Source organism: Malania oleifera, chromosome 4 (genome assembly GCF_029873635.1).
Source record: "Malania oleifera isolate guangnan ecotype guangnan chromosome 4, ASM2987363v1, whole genome shotgun sequence".
In the NCBI taxonomy this organism is placed as follows: Eukaryota; Viridiplantae; Streptophyta; class Magnoliopsida; order Santalales; family Ximeniaceae; genus Malania; species Malania oleifera.
The window spans coordinates 91,158,131-91,179,714 of NC_080420.1; the positions used below are offsets into that span (position 1 = coordinate 91,158,131).

General features: G+C 33.7%; 1 protein-coding gene across 4 annotated transcripts in view; it reads right to left on the reverse strand.

Annotated features, from left to right (window-relative positions):
- LOC131154577 (protein LUTEIN DEFICIENT 5, chloroplastic) overlaps positions 1 to 12,737 on the reverse strand; it is a 31,139-nt gene extending 18,402 nt beyond the window's left edge. The window contains exons 1-7 of one of the 4 annotated variants that reach the window (XM_058107433.1): positions 12,494 to 12,737; positions 12,219 to 12,384; positions 11,050 to 11,266; positions 10,850 to 10,921; positions 10,642 to 10,752; positions 10,205 to 10,396; positions 9,894 to 10,055 (exon numbers count right to left, since the gene is read on the reverse strand). In XM_058107433.1, the coding sequence (XP_057963416.1) occupies positions 9,894 to 10,055; positions 10,205 to 10,396; positions 10,642 to 10,752; positions 10,850 to 10,921; positions 11,050 to 11,266; positions 12,219 to 12,384; positions 12,494 to 12,617 (1,044 nt within the window). In that variant the 5' untranslated portion in view covers positions 12,618 to 12,737. Of the gene's footprint in view, positions 1 to 9,893; positions 10,056 to 10,204; positions 10,397 to 10,641; positions 10,753 to 10,849; positions 10,922 to 11,049; positions 11,267 to 12,218; positions 12,388 to 12,493 lie in introns of all 4 variants that reach the window. The other 3 variants (XM_058107432.1, XM_058107434.1, XM_058107435.1) reach the window with 3 other exon arrangements.
- Positions 12,738 to 21,584: the final 8,847 nt, after the last annotated feature.

A 21,584-nucleotide genomic window follows, 5' to 3' on the forward strand; every position in this document is an offset into this window, starting at 1 on the left:
TTCACGCATGCTCCTTTGTTCTTATTACCTCCCCATATATTTAGATGAGTCTTTTGGCCATAAGTTAATTCCAAGACTGTCTAAGTTGGATCCTCATGCTATCAAATGTATTTTTCTGGGTACTCTTGAACTCAAAAGGGATATCACAGTTATATTCCTACTTTGTGTTGTCTCTTCGTCTCATGTTATATTATTCGAATTCCTTAAGTCATGCTAACCTCAATGAGTCCTTTTCTATGCCTAGTATATCAAATTTTTTGGTCTACTGTCTCATCCCAATGCTCCTCATATGTCATCGTCTCAATTTAATCATTCTAGTCACTTAGATCATCCACATCTTCATGTATGCCCACAGCATCTAAAGCGAGGAGAATCCCCTCCAAATTCAATTGATGACCCAACTTCCTATGATATTGACCTTCCTATTCCAGTTCAAAAAGGTAAATGCACCGGTACCTAGCATCCAATCTCTATTTTATTTATAGTTATTATTTCTTGTGACTCTCATATTAATGTTTTATTACCACCTTTTCGCTTGTTTTCCTTCCCAAGTCTGTGTCTAAAGACCTATCCCATTCTCAATAGAGAAGCACAATGGTTTGAAGAGATGCCTGCCTTTAGAGGGCAAGGATGATGATACAGGGAATTGGTGCCTTTTCTTGTTGACAAGTCTGTGGTAGGATGTCACTGGTTGTACACAATGAAGGTCAACCCTAGCGGTTCTATGGCTTACCTAAAGTCAATTGATGCAAACAGAAATTTTTTTTAAAAAAAAATTCTGCTTCTATCAAGTGTTGCTATTTTTGGGCGCTAGGGCTATTTTTGTAATTTATGAACTTTGGGGTTCATTTTGGTCAGCCTAGGGGGGTCATTTTGTAATATTCAGGGGTATTTTTGTGATTGTAGTTATTTTTGGCGGGTCTTTAGAAGATAAGTGGCTTCTAGAGGGGGTTATGTGCAAAATAGGAGTTGGCTTCTCTTGGAAGCTTTAGGCCTAGTATAAGTAGGAGTCTTCAGCCACTTTTCCAGGAGGCTTTTTGGCATTTTATCTTTGAAAAGATTTTTCTCTAGGGCTCACCTTCAAACTGGCTAGGGTTGTGAAGATTTGGAGGCTAGGATTTTGAGGATTCAATCCTGCAGTTACTACCAGTCCCTTGATCGCAACTAAAGGCACGAGAGGCTAGCAGAATCTGCTGTTACAGTCTGAAACAGTGCCAATACAGGTACTGATTTGAGGATTAAGTTGCTGTTGTGACTAGAATTTATCTTATTCGCTGAACTAAAATTCACAGCAGTCATCTATTTATTATTTTACAGATTTAGTAGTTATTTGAATAAAAAAAGGTTGCTAAAACACTATCCTGAAATCTCAGTCTTTACTTATGAATTTCTTTCTTATATTCCAACACCTATTTGCATCACCAGTCTGGTTGCCAAAGGAAACACTCAAGTGTATGGTTGGACTATTCTAACATATTCTCCCTAGTCGCCAAATTTACATTGATCTGGACTTTTATCTCCTTAGTTGTCACTTGTCATTGGCTTTTGCATCAGTTTGAAATGAAGAATGCCTTCCTACATAGTGATTTTCATGAAGAGGTCTATATGGAGCAACCACGTATGTTGTTGCTCAAAGGGAGTTAGCATTGGTGTATCATCTCAAGAAATCTTTATATGGTCTTAAGTGATCTCTGAGAGCCTGGTTTGGTAGGTTCAATGTGATGGTACTTGAGTTTCTATTGCCCTACCATTGCTAGTAGGATTTTTCCAATTTTGTGTGTGCAAGATTTTTGGCTATTGGCAATGATTACAACATCCAAAGCATGTATTCTTCTCTCTTTAAGAAAAAATATAATTTGCTTTAATCTTGTCCACTCTTGAAGGGTATTAAGGGCCCATTTAGTTGTGGAAAACATTTTCCATTTTCCAATTCTTAGTTTTCCAAAGAATTATAAAAATTTTAGCTTATTTTTTAATTTTCAAAATTCATATTAAAAAGATAGAAACTAAGAGTTTGCTTAAATGTGCAAAACCATTTTTGATTTTTTGATTTTTTAGATTTCAAAATAATCACAAAAAAAAAAAACAAACAAACAAACTTGTTTTCCAAATTTCCAAAATTTACACAAGGTAATACTTAGAATTATGTACTTTAGGACTTAAATTGGATTTGCGTGAATTTAGAAGAAATTCTATACATAATCCACACAAATTAAAGTCCAATATCTGAATTTCATGCTCCCATACGAAAAGCAAGACTTAGGAATCTAGAAAAATAACGAAAAGGTGTTTTCCAACTTTTCTATATAAATTTGGAAAATTGGAAAACAAGGTGGCATTTTAGTAATTATTTGAAAAATTAGAAATGAAAAATAAAACTACTCTGAACAAGAAAATAGTGCCAAAATTGTTTATTGTTCTTCATTTATTTCATGTAAATGTTGTACAACAACAACAACAAACCAAGTCTTAGGTCTCACTAGGTGGGTTCAGTTACATACTTACATGAATCCATTTCTGCCAATTTATGCAATTATGGACAATTTCCTTCAATAAAATCAGTGCTATTAAATCTCATTCCAAGTTATTTTAGATCTTTCCCTACCCCTCATAGTAACTAACTCACTTTTCCACACTAGTTACGTTGCAAGTGCTCAAATCATCTAAGTTGTCCCTCGACTCCCTCCCTTATCTTAACTTCTATAGGAGCTATGCCTAACTTTCCGCGAATATGTCCATTCCTTAATTTATCTTTTGACGTTATACTATTCATCTATCTTAGTATTCTCACCTCAGCAACTTTTATTTTTTCCATATATTGTTTCTTAGTCACCCAACATTCTGATCCATATAGCATAGCTAGTCTTACAACCATCCTATAAAACTTCCCTTTTAATCTAAAGGCATTCTACAATCACACAGCACACTTGAAGCACTTCTCCATTTTATCCAACTTGCTTTAACTCCATGCATTACATCTTCTTCAATTTCTCCTTCAGCTTGCATAATAGATCCAAGGTATGGAAATCTACTAGTGCTATAGATTTCTTCATCATCAAGTTTAACTTTATCTCCTATATTCCTCTTACTACGATTGAAATTACATTTCAATATTCTGTATTATTTCTACTAATCCTAAAGTTTCTAGATTCTAAAGCTTCTCTCCATTATTCTTAAATTCTACTTCACCCTAGTTTCATCAATCAAGGCAATATTATCTGCAAACAACATACATCATGGAACCTCCTTTTGGATAAATATTATCTGCAAACAACATACATCATGGAACCTCCTTTTGGATACTCTTAGTTAGTTCATCCATCACTAAATCAAAAAGATAAAGGCCTCGATGCATACCTATTGTGATTGGAAATTCCCTAATCTCTTCACCTATAGTCCTAATGCTAGTTTTTACTCCATCGTACATATCCTTAATGACATCAATATACCTACTAAATACACCCTTTCTTTTTTTAATCTAAAACCCACCATAGAACTTCCCTAGGTACCCTATCATACGCTTTCTCTAAGTCAAGAGATACCATACGCAAGTCCCTTTTCCCTAAACTTTTCCAATAATCTTCTTAAAAGATATATAGCTTTTCTAGTAGATCTCCCAGGCATAAAACCAAATTGGTTTTTTGAGACATTTGTTTCTAATATAAAAATTTTAAAAAAAAATTAGGTAACTTTTTTGTAAATTTTTTGGAAAACTAAAATGGAAAATAAAAACTATTTTCCAAAACTTAATGAGCCTTAAGTGTTTTTTTCTCTTCTTTTAGCATGTCTTCATTGCAATAAGATCATATGACACAGCGGAGCTTAAAATCATATCACTAGACTCATTTTTATCCCCGTATCCATGTCATCCATGTATCCTCTCATAACCTTTATTGTCCTTTCTAATGTGTCCAACCAAATAATCTCCTATGATTATTTTCTTAAGTCCCTGATATCCCTTGCATAATACTATCGGTATCTTCTTAAAATTATCTTTTAAGGTTTTCTGCTACGCCTATTTGAGGAGCATAGACACTAATGACATTTATTATCTCTTGTCCAAAGGCCATGACTTTTATGATTCCATCCATACTCTTTTAACATCTATAACACTATCTTTTAGGTCTTTGCCTACAATGATTCCTACCCCATTATTATGTTTTTATTTTCCAAAGTGCCAAAAGTTTGAATCTTGGATTTTTTATCTCACTAGCTTTCTCAAATACCCACATAGTTTCTTGAAGGCTAATTAAGTTAATTTTTCTAAAAATCATTGTATCAACTATTTCCATGCTTTTACTCGCAAGTGTCCCTGTATTCTAAGTTGTTATCTAACCCTAGTCAAGCTAACTTCTTTACCTGACCACGTCTAGAATGATGTGGGAATCCTTGCATATTTGAAACCATAATCAAGAGCTGACATAGCACATCACTTTAGGGCAATGATTCAGCCCACCCTTACACATTTTGCACTACACTCAAGTGGTATAAGTGCAATGCATCACTCATAAGGGACGCCCTAGCAAATAGACGGTACATATTCATATCATAGAGATTCCAAGTTTTATGCAGGCTGTCAGCTACCAAACACAACCCTGCTCCTTTACTTGAGCTTGGACCGACTGTGTGTGAAAATATTTAAGACATTGAGTGCATCACAGGCGGATTTAAATTTATACAAATTGTCTCAATTTAAATGCATGTATTTAATTACTATGACTTAGAAAAACAATGCACACCTATGTTTCATAAAATCAGAACACTGCTTAAAGTTAAAATGGGAAAATGCCAATAAGCCACCATAGTTCATTATGTGATTGGTCTATAAAACATTTTTCTCCTTTTTGAAGTTCCTTGTACTAAAAAACATGGGCTAAGTGTATTATCTGAGGATTATCCACATCGACTACACACACACACACACACACACACACATATATATATATATCCTTCTATTATGAATAGAATGATAGGCAGCCACACTACTTAAGCCTCACATTTTGTTCATTCTTCCTTTATGTGACATGCTACCAAAGCTCTAGTTCTAGGAAGTCATTGGATCAAGTCATGTAATGTGTGCTCTCCCTTCTTGTATTTGTTAGTGTATTTTATTCTGTTTCTGTTTGGGTATGTGTTCAAGTTCATTTGTTTGCGTCCTTGTCACAAGCAGGATGAGATCGAACTTGAAGATGAGAGTTGGATTGCTAGATATACATTGTGGGTCCATTGCCTAACAACCTAAGCTTTTAATGAAGTAGTTATTTAACACTTCCCATTATTATCTTCACCAAAACCCACTGTTCTGTTTAAATTTCTGCTTTCCACTGCTTAAAGTTAAAATGGGAAAATGCCAATAAGCCACCATAGTTCATTATGTGATTGATCTATAAAACATTTTTCTCCTTTTTGAAGTTCCTTGTACTAAAAAACATGGGCTAAGTGTATTATCTGAGGATTATCCACATCGACTACACACACACACACACACACATTTACATATATATCCTTCTATTATGAATAGATTGATAGGCAGCCACACTACTTAAGCCTCACATTTTGTTCATTCTTCCTTTATGTGACATGCTACCAAAGCTCTAGTTCTAGGAAGTCATTGGATCAAGTCATGTAATGTGTGCTCTCCCTTGTTGTATTTGTTAGTGTATTTTATTCTGTTTCTGTTTGGGTATGTGTTCAAGTTCATTTGATTGCGTCCTTGTCACAAGCAAGATGAGATCGAACTTGAAGATGAGAGTTGGATTGCTAGATATACATTGTGGGCCCATTGCCTAACAACCTAAGCTTTTAATGAAGTAGTTATTTAACACTTCCCATTATTATCTTCACCAAAACCCACTGTTCTGTTTAAATTTCTGCTTTCCACCACCCTCAGAATCAAAATAGCAGTCAATATATCTTACAAAATTTTTGTAGATATTTCCTCAAATCATCCAAAACTTATATCTAAATTTCGATGAAATTTTTCAAAATTTTGAAAATAAAACAAAACCCATGATTGAAATTTCTCATGTAATATTTTACAGAAATAAAGACTACACAAGAAAGATATCGATAATAATTTCATGCAAAATTGAACATAACATTAGCTAAACATTTTATTTCACTTTTTATGTAAAAAATAATTATGTTTTCTAAATAATTAATATTTAATGATTTATGAATTTCATATATGTTAATTACAACAACAACAACAAACCAAACCTTAAGTCCCACTAGGTAGGGTCGGCTGCATGAATCCTTTCTTTTCCAATTTATTCTTTATTATGTTAATTGAATATGTTTTAATACTATTATGGTGTTACAAATATCACAACATATACGCTACACACTTGTCATTTATGATTGTGTTATTATGTCTATTAATAGTTTATAAAGTTTCATTAAAAATTTCCAAACTGTTGACTCTATGAGTCTAGTCTTGTTTTGATAATGACAAATCATTTGGTATTTGATCTGTGCATTGAGAAAGTGAGCAAGAACATTACTTAGCATGCACGGAAGGTGATGAAGTCATAGAAGCCACGAGAATTAAAGCATATATATATATATATATATAACCTGACACAAGCTATGGAACTAAGAAGAGTAAAAGAATGAAGATGCAAGCATCTTATGCATGTATCAAGTTCAAGATCGTCATGGAAATGGGTATTTAGAATCGATGTATGTGCACATTTTATATGATATAGCTAGAAGCTCAAAATATACCATATGCGTGCATCTCATGAAAACTTTCTAGGGTTATTCATTGACTTAGAGACTCTATTTAAAACCCCGGAAAAAGTTTTATGAAGAAGCAAAGCAAGAAAGCAAAAATGGTTTTTGAAAACAAAATATAAAAACTGAAGTTGGACTCCCCAGATGACTAAGGATTACCCTCAGACGTCTAAAGATGCAACTTCAGACGTCTGAAAAATTTTCTCAGAAGACTGAAAAATTAGTTCAGTCATCTGAAGAATTAATGTTGAAACACAGAACAGAAAGAACACGTTCAGACGTCTAAACCTTAAGTTCAGTCGTCTGATCTAGGACTTCAGGAGACTGAACCCATAGTTCAGTCGTCTGACCCTGTGTCCAAACTAAAATTTTCAGTGCTTTAGGGAACATCAGACTTCTGAACCTGAATCTTCAGTCGTCTAAACTTGTGGGAAGTTTAAAAATCTGATCTTTAGTGAGAGAACACGCGGGTTATACGCTTGATCAAATTGATCCAAAGGTCAGGACTTATCCTAAGACCGAGATTACCTATATAATCAACCTCTAAACCCTAGTGCCTTAACCTTTGGCATGAGATTGAGTGTCTTGAACGTTTAGCACAACTTGGGAAAGCATTGAACACACTGCTGAATTCTTGCTTGGGATTTCAAAGTATATACGTCAAATCTAAGCTAAGGCTACATTGATTTTCAAAAGGCATTCTAGCGATTATTGTGCATTCAACTTGGTATTGAGGTTTGGTAAATCGATCTATTTGTTACTACTTAATCTCAAAGAGTTTTTCATTTCAAAAATTTATCATTGAATATTATTTGAGAGAATGATCTTGAGTGTACTTATATATATATATAGATTGTTTTGAAAAGATCACTACTCAAGAAAAGTTTTGCCAATGATTGAATATTTTTTATTCATGTGTTTATTCATTTAAAGACTCGATATTTTCGATATTACAAAACCACTTAATTAAATATCCTAAGAGCTCATAAATATATATATTATTGAGGGATATTTTCTGAAAAATATTATATTAGGTTTTTGATCTTTGGAACACATATTATACATATTCATATACAAAGATCATATTGTGTTTTGGAGATTTGGAACAAAACTGATCGATCTAAACTTTTGGAGCAAAACTAAATTACATATTTGTATTGAGATCATTTAGTTGGATTCAATATTTGAAGCAGAATAGTCATATTCTTTTAAACCAAAGATTATTCAGAGATTTTATTGACCACATTACATACACTCATTGAGTTTCAAGTTTTTATCATATGAATATGTGTTAGAAATTTCTATTGTACTCATCAGCTTGTGTAGAAGCAATATTGAGTTTTTTGCAGATTTGAAATTTTATATTGTAATCACAGTTCGGGTTGTGAACCGGGTGAGGAGGAAGTTGTGCCTCTTGTAAACAGCGGATTGTAAGGGAAACTCCGCCCCTGTTAAAGGAGCAGGGATTTAGTGAAATCCTTGAGTGGGTTGCTCAAGACGAGGACGTAGGTCGGGTTGGCTGAACCTCGTAAAATCGTGTTTGCCTTCTCTCTTCCATTATCTTTTAACTTCCGCTTGCATTTCACTATCAGTTTTTGCATGGTTGTATGTTGATTTATATTATACGCACTTGATAATTAATTGGGTAAAATAGAATTTATTGAGATAATAATTTGAATTAATTTCAAGCCCCTGCAATTAATTTGTTAAATATTGAAATAGGGATTAAGTGGTAAAATAAACTAAAAGATTTTTAAAATACCCAATTCACCCCCCCTCTTGGCATTACACCTGAATCAACACAAACTTTACTACAAGCATTGACGTTGATTTCCATACTTTTGAAGCCTCAAAATTTTGAAGCCTTGAAATATTAGTGTAAAATCATTACACTACCTAAAGTTAAATTAGAAAGCCCTGCATGTGATCAACCTATACAAGATTTTTCTCCTATTTAAAATCCCTTCTATTGCAAAACATAGGTCAAAGAGTATTATTGGAGATGTATTCATGTCTATTGTATATATCTCTTTACTAGAGAGGCATTAACAATAGTTAACCCTCCACTATGGAATATGACACCATATCAAAGCTTTGGTTCTAGGAGATACCCTCTTCGCATGCAAAATGGGATTGCAATGAGGAGAAGTGTTGGATGGATCGATGTACATTGCCGCTCACTTCCTAACAACTTAGGCTTTAGATAAAGAGGTTGCTTAACACCTTCCACTAATATTATCTTCAGCAAAACACACTTTGTAGTGTAACTGGTTAAAAGATTTTTCCATAAATGACATACATAAATATCATTTTGTGCGACTCCAACGATCCCACCTCAACTAAACAAAGAAAGTTGAGCAGCTATAACGCAAGGTAAAGTTGTCTTGGGCTGGAACAACCTGGATTAATATAAATTGCAGCTGGCCTTGGTTAGGCCTTCAACTGAAGCCCCACACAACAGAATCACACCAATTAAACATTGTAAACATATGCTACTGGTATTGCTTACAGGTTATCATCAGTGGCATTAAGAACATGTGTCCATTGATGAGTGACAACAATAACATTAGCCATTATCAGATTGCTTTCCCTGTTCCTTTAACATCACCATATCAGGTTCCCAGTATCTAGATCATGTTCTGCCAGCCATTTTGATAAACTGCAACATAGGTTTTAGGTTAAGCTCGTATCTATGTCAGTCACCATTTCCACAAAAATTTGACATCTTTCAACAACTGAGGAAATTATTAGGGGGTTATTGTCCAAAAACAATGCTAAAACATGTCCGGCATAGGTCAACTCCCATTTTACTACAAGCGCAAGTCATAACTTATAGTGTAGGGCATGTTGAGGAGCCCCATGATTTCTAACTTTATTGCCATTGCTTACTGCTTCAGCATAAGGCATGAAGAGGTCCATCTTTAGTTTCAGTGATCAGCCCAACTAAATTCAAGCATGTTCTCTGTATTCAATCATAAATCTGGCAGTATTTAACTGGAAGATGTAGCGAGTATTTGTGTGAGTAGTTGTGTGAATTAGATTGCATTGATGTGGCATATGTAAACATGAAACATATCTGCAGGCATCTGTACACAAACACATATAGAAGAAAACTAAAAGAAAAGGCTTTAAAACCATTCCATAAGGGACAAATTTACCTTACATATTGCAATCAGATTATCAAGTATACTATTGATCAGCTTGAGAGCTGCAGTAACCTTTCTTTGCCTTGGTGAAATGTCCTTCCATATAGGAATCTCCCAGAATGGAATTGGTGCAACACTTCGATCTTCGGCTTCTCGCAAGACTGTATAAACAGCCTGATCTAGTTAAAAAATATGAACATACAACCACATGAAGCAGCAGTTATTAATGAAATCCCATCAAAACAGAACCAAAGATGAAGTCAATAAAGCAGGATTTAAGTAAGCTAAACTGAAGAAAGGTCAAAAGGTAAAAAAGAATATACCTCAACTATTCCAGTGTCATTTGTTAATGAATCAAAATCATAATTAAATACTGCCTTGCCAATAATATCCAAGGTCAAATTGGAGAAAAGTGATTCCATCTCAACATCTTCACCATCAGATGCAGCGGCATCTAGCTTATTACAAAGCCTAAAAGTAGCTTTTCCAAACAGGTTGATCATAGCTGCTACATACTACAATAAGAAATTAAAAGAAGGTGGGGAGCGAAATGCAATTACAAGTTTCGTACAGAACTCTAGTTTTAAAAAAAAAAAACACAATGATGATCATGATGATGATGAAGAAGAAGGATAAAAAACATATCTTCTTAACTTCTTCACTCTCCATAATTAAGACAAAAAAAAAAAAGGTTCAATCATAGGACAAATTGGAAAGGTATCAAGATGGACATCAAGCCCAAAATGCAGTGACTATTTACCTTCCGATGCAATGCTGGAACGATTGCACGCCGTCGCACACGCCATATATCCCCGTCAGCTGGGATGAGTCCCTTACCCATGACAAATTCTAGAATTTCTGCCAAAATACCCTGCACATAAAGGACTCATCAGAATGTATTTTTGAAAAGTAACTATTGCTTGCAATTTTTAAAATTAAAAAGGAAAAGAAAAATTAACAGAGTCAACCTTTGAGTAAGCTTTTGAATTGTCCCTCAGTATGTGCTTAGCGATGGAAGGATCTGAGACTATCAAGAAGGACTACAACAAGAAACAACAAATGATTGATCAAAAACTCAAATCTCAAAGATCTTGCCCCATGAATAGTATAATAAAAATATCATTTCAAAAAAAAAAAAGTCAGATACAAATATAGATAAGAATCAAACCTTTGGACCAAATGTTAGTCTAAAAATTCCACCATAAGTGAGGAAAAGCTCATAAAGTGGAATGAAAAAGGCCTCGCTCCGAATGGCACTAATTATTCCTTTTGCCTCCGGAATCCTTGGATACTGTTCTGGGGCGTCAATCCATTTCAACAAAAATTCCACACTCTTCGCAGGAACACCCAATTTTAACAAGCCATCCCTCAACAGAGATTGAAAACTTTATCCCACCACCAACATGCAAATAAATTATTAAAAAAATAAGATAAAACAGATAGAAGTATATGCAATATTAAATTCAAGTATGTTGAGGAAGCTTTATTTTTTCTATGCACATTGATGAACTATTAAATATTAAGCTCATTTGAGCAAAATTTAGATGAGTCTTCATACTAATTTTGTTTGTATTTCTTTACCTAAATCCATCTTTTTTACTCAATGGAATGGGAAAAAAAAGCATTGCCATTCTTTCTTGCACAAATTTACAAATATCAAGATGAATTTTGTTTCTTTTGATTTTGTTAACAAGTGACCTAAGAGCTAGCTAAGATACTATTTTTGGAAGTATTATTGCATTATTGCATTGATTTGGCCTTAACTGCGATGATTCCCACCTGCATTGAATGAAAAAATATTTCTTAAAGTAGAAATATTAACAAACGTCTGGGGGCACTCATTAGCAAGACCTTTCTATTTACTTTGATAAGTGAAATCCATTGTTTTGTCACCCAAAAAAGAAAATTCTTTGAGTGAAAAGGATGGTAAGCATATTTTCATAAATACACTTTCAGCCTTAGATTTGGATTTATGTAAATTTAGACAAAATGCAGTAGAAAATTGTATTGAGTTCCGTCCAAATCCATAAAATTCAAATCTAAGGCCTAAAATCTATCCTCTCAAATCCAGCATAAATAAAAACAAGGAAGCTCAAACAGCTTTCAACATGGTTAGTACATTAAAAACACGAGTCTTCCAGTTTAGGGGAATTACCCACATGGTTTTTTACATTTGTAAATAAAGAAATCATCGTGCATAATGCCCAGATGATTATCTTAATTCAACAATAAGCAAAATAAAACTCACGAATAACTCACGAGTCCACATGAGAGAGCAAATTCAAGCATACCAAAATCATTTTTATTAACGATGACAATGTTCTCAATTAAGCGTACCCAGATTTCCGCACCGTAAATTCTCCGGAAGCAATCCGAGCGGACAACTCTGCCCGCCGTTTCTCCTCGAGACGCCGTTCATCGCTCTTAACCCCATCTTCCACCGGATTAGGCTCGCGCCCACTTGAGGATAAGCAGGTAACGAGGGACCACCGAGACGCAGCGGCTGCTGCAACAAAAATTCGCAAACTAAAGCCAATTATGCACCGAAGAATGTTTCAATTCCATTAAAAGCGAGATTTAGCAGCAAAAAAAAAAATCGAAAATTATCGAACCGCTCTGCTTGGGAGAGTAAGAAGATGAGGATGATGGGAGGTTCAATCTGTTTATGTTGAGCTTGGTTTGAAGGGACTGAGCTGAGATGGATGGCACTTGCAGGAGAGTAAAGTTGGCAGCCATGAGACTGCCACAGAGGGAGAGAGAGAGAGAGAGAGAGAGGGAGTGGTTTTTTTCTCGATAGAGTGAGAGATGACGGCAATGTGGCGGCCTCAACTCCCAACCGCTTGCCCGGCAGAGTACAAATTTTAAAGGATCATGCGGAAGTACAGAAGGGATACTCTTTTTTTTTTTCAATTACAAATCCTTCATATTCAGACACAAATTATACTATCTACTCTTTTATTGTGTAGATTAAAGATTTTGCTTGTGAAAAGAAAGGAAAAAAAGAAGGAGAGGTAATTTATTTTTTTTTATATTTTCTTTCTCTATTAAATATCATTAAGAATAAAAGTTTATCAGACTAAAAATTAGAAAAAATTATATATTAATGGTGTCCAAAATTAAAATTTTATTTATAAGTTTTTTTATTTTCTTTTTCACTTTTCTTGATAACCAAACATGAAAATGTGAATTTTTTAATATTTACTTTTCTTTTCCTAATATTTTATGTGTTTCAAACAAGATATTAAGGAAGTACAAAATATATTTTTCGAGGCTAATGCCATCGAAGTTGATTTAACTTTTTACACTTGGTCTCTCTTTGCTTATAGCGTCAATAGTTCCATACGACTTTCTAACTTAATTTGCATCAAAACAAGTTTTTAAGTGTCCAGAGTTGGCTATTGTTTCTTTAATAATATATCCTGTCCTTCTTAAAAGGACTAAAATTTTAATATAAATCATTGACCGGTTGGAGTAATATAGATATCATCTTCTTTTTGTGTAATTTTTTCTATAGTTAGTGGTACTAGATATAATCTACTTTTTAGGCTGAAATTTTTTTATCTTTATTGAACTATGTTATAATTTCTATTAAAAAAAAAAAAAGGAGATTCTCGTGAATCTTGATGGATCGAACAATGCCTTGAGTGGATTGCACTTTCAATCTTCCTTCAAGGTAAGGGACTTTAGGGCATACGAATTAATTTGTTTGAAACCAAGCCATATATTGCACATACCAAAAGTATGAATTAGTGGGAGATTGATAATGCAAAAATTATCTTTTAGTTTTTAGTTTCTATGGATCTAAAAACCAAAATATCTTTGAGAACTTTAAGCTACAAAGAACCTATGGGATTATCATGCAAATTAAAATGTACTTGCAATCAAGCTTCATTATGAAAATTTCATATTAAATATAAAATATTTCATTTTAATCAAGACAAGAAAAATGTACAAGAATGTTATGCAAGCTTCATGGAACTTTAGTATAAGTACACAGGTAAGCTAGCATATGTGGTATTATAGCTGATTGTTGTGCTAAGGCACTTTAGAAAGTTCAAGCTAAAAGGAAGATGATCCAAATCCTAATGATGCTCTATCTAGATGTTAAGAAATATAGGGACAACCATTTTGAATTTTGAAGGTTTACTTCATATAGATTTTGTATTGTAGAATTGCTTTGTGTAGAGACTTGTATAATTACTCAAGCCACCTTAGAAGGGATAACAACTTATAAGAATAAAACATATCGTGTTTTAAGTAACAAGTTTACCTAATAAGATTAAGGATAGAATTTTCTAGTGTGATCTTTCACGCAATTTTATGAATGTAAAGAGTGTGTGTATGCTGCTTCTTACTATATGGGAAAAAATCTATCTATTGTAAGCACATCAATCACATTGACATTGTGTAATACTCAACCTTCAAAAGAAGAAATTACAAGATATTCCATAGAAATGTATCAAAATTTGTTCAGCAAACAAACCATAGATAAACATTTAGATGCAAAATATCTTACCATTTCTCTGTAACTCTTTCCTTCTCCCTCCCAATCGTAAGGATAATTGATCTAGAATTCATTGTTCATTGTTATATCATATATATTTTTTTGCATTTGGTTTGTTTGGTAAATCGAACTCTCTTTGCCCTTCCATCAATCTAGTTTGAATCATTTATTCATGTGCTTCCAATCTATAATAAGAGGATATTCTAGTTCCCTCACTTATAAAACCATGCCCAAATAATAAATATATTGTGACTAGTAACGGTTAAAAGTAGCTTGATATAATTTGCACTGTCAATTTGTCTTTGTTAGCTTCACCAAGCCTTTTTGTAACGCCTCGAACCCGAAACTGTTTTAAAAATAAATCTCTGATATCAAATAATTACATTGCGGAAGGCCTCAATATCCATTACCAGAGTACTAAATAATACATCTCCAAGCATATTTCCAAAGTAACTAAAATATCCCAATGTAACAATAAGTTCATCCTAGTATCCTAATGAAAATTTGAACTTATCAACAACATAAATAAAATAATAACAATTCTAACCAAGGACCTTTTACCCCACCAACACTTCCTTTGTGCACTTTGATTACTGTTATACTCCTTATGACATCTAAAAAATAATTGATCGTGATGGCGTGGGACACCTCTCAGTAAGAAGGAATAAATTATTATCAGTGTGTAACAAATGAGTTTTTGTGTAAACAAATTTACCCATTAATATAACTTTAAATGAAACTACATTTTATAACTGTAACTCACACTCATAATTGAAAATACATGCTTCTCATTAAATCTGCAAATATGAGTAAAAGAATCTCCCTACATAAATAATCGACACGTATAACCCCCATGACTGGTTGTGCGGCCCGAAGGCTGGACTTAGTATACCAACGCTAAGTCAAAGTAACTCATATGTTAGTCCGATTTGCCTACCGAACCTGGTCTGTATACCAAGAACGTATTCAACCCCTCTCGCTGGCCAAACCGACTTTCCATACCAACACTGTTTTGAATAATGTGACTACACTGATACTGATCTGATCCATCAGGGTTCTTAAACCATATAATGCATTCTTTTCGACATTTCTCGAAATCCAGTTTATCACCGTAACATAATTCCCATAGATATATAATAAAATACCACTTCATAAAATCTTACTATAACTAGTACCATATCGTGAAAATCCTAACAAGTTTAATTTATACAATAAACTGAATTAATCTCATGTCACACATTTTAAACAATACTTCATACTTTAATTCATACTTTAATTAATCTCATATACTCAGATTAAAATAAACATAATATCCATATAATTATATTCTTCAATTTAAACGGTTAATCTTTGAAAACAGCTGACATAATTTATTCCCCTTACCTTATCTCAGGAGTGGTGTCTATGATGCTCAAACTACGAAATCTCCCCGATTAAAATGTTGATGGCTGAAATTGGAAATTAGGGATATTTTTTGTTCTTCAATCAGCGCACGTTTGCTAAGAAAATTGAGGAGAGAGAAAGAGAGTTTGAGGAGAGAGAGAGAGAGAGAGAGTGGTGAGAGAGATGGAGGAAGAACACATTGGGGGGTCTCAGTAACTCAGGAAATTTTGATTCCTAAAGCTTAATATATTATTATATTATATTATATTATTGAATTAATAATTATTAATTAATTAATTAATTAAATTTAGGATCACACTTACATATTACTTTTGGATTGTTACACTTTTGGTCATTTAACTTGCCCAAGGTTCCCATTGTTCCAAAACTAACAATAAACCTTATAATTGTTGACCAACTACTAGCTGATGATGGTAACATTGTTCATTTCTCTTATTATGGTTATAGTATGCTTGGAAGGTGAAAGTGAGGGGTGTTAGACGTCAGCATCTATTTGCTTTAGAAAATAAAGAAAAAAAATGTTTATTCATCCTCCCTCTCCCTCCCTCCCTCTCTCTCTCTCTCTCTCTCTCTCTCTCTCTCTCTCTCTCTCTGTGTGTGTGTGTGTGTGTGTGTGTGTGTGTGTGTGTGTGTGTGTGTGTTTGTGTGTGTGTGTGTGTGTGTGTGTGTGTGTGTTTCTTTTATTAGTTCAAATAATGTTTGGTGACTATGGCATAAATGCTTTGATAATCCACATTCTAAATCGTTTGTTTCATTTCTCTTTCTTAAATAATAAGCCGCCTTCTTTAAATTATACAAGGGAGTCTCATATAGTCTTCCAAGAGAGATCTCAGTTGTTAAAGTTTGGACTTTTATATTAGAGGTCTCAAATTTGAATACTAGGGTAGATGAGAAAGAGGTATGAGATGGGAATGTGTCATTTCCCTATGCACAACTCATGACTACTCTAGACTTCCAACTAAACAAAAAAGGGATATTATATAAGTTATTCTTTAGCATGAGTATCATTTTTTTTTGTGCTAATAACTCTATAGCTCCATTCAAATTATGTCTAGGACACACCACTATTTTACTTTGATTAGGTTTTTACTATCTGATGGGTTGATATATGACTACTATACTTGATATATATATACATATTGCACATATTTTGTGCAAAAAAAAAAGGGTGTTTCCTTATTTCAAATCTTACAAAAAATGATTGCTAAATTTTCTTATCAAATTAAAATTTTAATTTCCAATTCAAAAGGAGTGTACCAAGATAGATTCACAAAAAAAAAAAAAAGGCTTCTTGATGTTGTCATTGTATTCTTGTCCTAGTAGGAAAATTTTTCACATTTTGGCCATTTTTCAAACCTTGTTATATGCCTCTTGATCCACCTTCACTGTGAATAAAATCAATCATCTTGACAATCCTTTTTGAATAATGTTCCCCTTCTAAAAACTTATTGTGTTTTCTTAGCTAGTTTTTGCTTCATATGTATGGTTGTGCACTTTGTTCATTTGCCTTTGTATAAGCAAACCAAGTTATCTCCTCGAGCAATCATGTGTAGCTTTATGGGTTAATGTTGTGATGATAAAGGTGTTTTGTATATTGATCCTAATTTGCATCATATTTTTGTTTCTCGAATGCCATCTTCCTCGAACATATTTTTTATTTTGCACCTGTTGCTAAATGTAGTTTTCTACTATTATTGTACTCTTGCATCATTTTGTGCATGATTTTTTCACTAAGACTATGAATATTACTAATGACAAGCACCCTCAAGTTTATTGAAGAAGAAGTAGGTTGCTTTTGATGGTACCTCCCACTCTCTTTTAGTTACTATTTTGTCGTCTTCTCCTTTGTCCATGGTAAGTGAACCTCTCACTAGCACCTTTTACAACACTTCACAAACATTGTAAAAGGTAGCATTATGCTAAATGTTACATTTAGAAAACATAAAAGGTCTTGAATCTTTTACATCATACTAGGAATGTTGTAAAATCTTATTTGCAACGTTTTAGAATCATTACAAATATGTTTTCTACAATAGACAACTCAATAAATATACCACTTATGATATTTTAGCAAAGCTATAAAAGGTTATTGATGTCTTTGTAGATACTCTTCTATCGCACTTAGTGAATGTTATAAATGAAACTCACAACAATAAAGGATCATTGAGTGTCACTTTTTTTTTAATTTATTTGATTATTTTATTTTTCCTACTTTCCAACATATACACAAACACACACACACACACACACACACACTTATTTACTTAATTATATCATATCCAACACACCAACATCTTGTTTGATAATGGAAACACCATATACACATACGCGGGTGTGTAATTATATTACATCCAACACACCAACATCCAATTCAATAATAGAAACATTAATAGTATTCCATAAAGTTTCCTTGATTTAATTCCAAATATATCAAAATATTCAAGCAATCTTAAGAAAATAAAAAACAAAATTTTCTTGCGTTCAAGTGCATTGTCATTTTAACATCATTTATAAACTTAAACTTATAGCATCAGGAGTAAAGCGAATAGGCTTTATATTAATTTCAAAATAAATAAGTACATATGTATAACATTTGTTGTATGAATCGTATTTGCACAACGGAATATCAATGCAACAATCAATGAAAACCAAATACAGAAGACAACCATGCAGTATATATGAAAGTAAAATTAACAACACAAGGAATTATGTGGTTCGGAAATGCTTATATCCACGGGAGCAATCGACAAAGTACTTTTACTATCTTGGTGTCAAAAGACACTTACAGTGATCTTCTTACAATGCAAATACAACAAGAACAATACATTTATAAAGTTCTTAGAGGGTTTCCCTCCAAACCTCAACCATACTAACGTCCACATTTCAAAATTTGAAATCAGCGGTGGTGCCTATAACAAAATTGTCGACGGTTTCAGCAAACCGTCGATGGTTTGAGATACCGAGAGCAAATCGTTTTCCTCCTTATGTATGTCATCCACTCAAAGATATGAGTCACAAAACACAACAATCTCCAACTTGGCGAATATACGCTCCTTAGGAGAAACCGAAAGTATAGCCCATTGCTCCACCTTAACCTTGGAACATTAGGTTGGGTCAGTCTCCCTTCTAACACTTGGAGACATGAAGCAAGTCGGAGCAATGCTTGAACTTTTCAGTAGTAACCGAATTTGTCAATATATCCATTGCGTTCTTAGATATGTGAACCTTCTTTAGTATAAGCTCACTTGAAAAGATCAATTCCTGGATCCCATGGAACCTTACATCAATATGTTTGGTTCTAGCATGATACACTTTATTCTTCGCCAAGTAGATGACACTCTGACTATCACAACGCAGCACAAATCCACCTTGTTGTATGCCCAGCTCCTTGACTAAACCAATAAGCCATAAGGCTTCCTTTATAGCTTCGGTGACTACCATATATTTAGACTCAATTGTAGACAATGCCACCAGGGATTGTACCATGGACCTCCAACATATAGGTCCTCTCACAAAGATGAAAACATAACCCGTTGTAGACCTCCTATCATCCATATCCCCTTCATAATCAGCATAAAAAAAATCTCATAATTGATGGAATATCCTGTTGCTTGCCGAACATGATACCATAGTTAGAAGTACCCCGTAAGTATATGAAAATTCATTTGACGGTTTCCTAATGTTGTCTACCCAGATTAGAGAGAAACTTACTCATCAAACTTACTGCATGTGCCAAGTCTGGTCTTGTACACACCATGACATACATTAAACTCTCCACAATATGAGAACCTTTGACATGTCCCGGATTTCATCATTCGTCCTTGGGCATTTAGCGGTAGACAATTTAAAGTGATTTTCTAGAGGTGTTTATACTAGTTTAGCATTAGTCATGTTGAACCTTTCCAACACCTTCTCCACATAACCGCCCTGAGATAACCACAACCTCTATACAATTCTATCTTGGAAAATCTCCATCCTAAGTATCTTCTTAGCAGCGCCAAGATCCTTCATGTCAAACTCTTTATGCAACATAATTTTTAACTGATTTACCTCAATTAAATCCTTCACAGCTTTTAGCATGTCATCAATTTACAACAATAAGAAAATGATAGTACCATCATCAAGCTTCTTCACAAACACGTAGAAGTCATACTCACACATTCTGTGGCCTACTTGGATCATATATGAATCAAACCATTTGTACCATTGCCTCAGAGACTGTTTCAGCCCATAAAGAAACTTCTTTAATTTGCAAACTAAGTGCTCTTACGCGGGTTAACTAAATCCCTCTAACTGTACCATATAAAACTACTCTTCCAAGTCACCATGGAGAAATGTCATCTTCACATCCATTTGTTTTAAATATAGGTCATAATGAGCCACTAATCCCAACACTACCCTAATGGAAGTTTGTTAGACCACAGATGAGAAGATCTCATTATAATCTACTCCATTCTTCTATGAGTACCCCTTTGCCACTAACCATACCTTGAATTTCTCTCCTTCCTTTTATGAAATTGCTTCCTTCTTCCTATATACCTATTTGCAGCCTATCGCCCTCTTCCTATTTGGAAGTTCCACCAAATCCCAAGTCTGGTTCTTATATAACGACTCCATTTCCTCAATTAATCATTGCACCCATCCACCTACTTTTCTCCTAGTTATGCACTACCTCTTGAAAAGTAGCTGGATCCTTACAACTTGTAATGAAGACATAAAATACCAGATCATCAAATCCATACCTAGGCGGTGGTCTGATAGTGCGTCTGGATCTCCATATAGGAACATTGTCGACTTGCTGGTTTCCTGAGTTAGAACTTCCTATAATCAGGGGACCAAGATCATTATCATTGTCCTGAATTTCTAACTCCACCTGCACAACATGCTCAACTCTGCTCTAGTTTTCTGACTCCTATTTCTCTTCATCATCAACTTAAGTATGTTTCACCTTAGCTTTCTCATCAAAAACTACATTTCTACTGATTTCCATCTTGTTTGTAACAACTCAGGAAAAACAATTAAAAAAAATCAATAAATTGAAATTATTAATCAGTTAATTAGTTAAATATTATTAAATTAATGTATTAAATAAAAAAAATAAAGGAAATAGAAAAAAAAATTAAATTAAATTAAAATGATCTATTAGTAATTAATTAATTAAACATTATTAACTTGAATTAATTAAGTTAAGTAAATGGTAGTTATATATATATATATATATATATATATAAAATATGATATTGTTATAATATATATAAAGTAAGTATAAAAAAAAGAAAAGGGAAAAAAAAGATAAGGAAGCCAGAGGCTTCCTGTGAATGCAGAAGCTTCCTGCGCAGCTCTCTCTGTTCTCTCTCCCATTCTCTGTCATTTCCTTCCGTCTCCGTCTCTCTTTCTCTTAATTTCTTTGACCTAACAAGCTCCAATCGAAAAATGGAAGGTGTCGTAGGATTCCTAACTCCACCACCGACATTTCTACTAGAGCGGATTTGTCGTGGGAGCGGGATAGGCACCACTCTTGGGGAAAGGTATATTTTCCCTAATCTCTCAATTTCTTGTTAAATCTGTAGTCAAATCGACGATCAGGCACTACTATGGGGTTCTAGTCGTGATTGTCGATATTTTGATATAAGTAAATTTCCAATTGAGATTTTCTAGGCCTTACCCCAAAGCGAGAGTGAGATTTGGAAAAATTGGCAAATTGATTATATTTGCAGGTATAACTATTAATTTGAAAATTATGGTCTTAGGAAATATTTAAATAGTATTTTATTTAGGAATAATTTAATGGAATT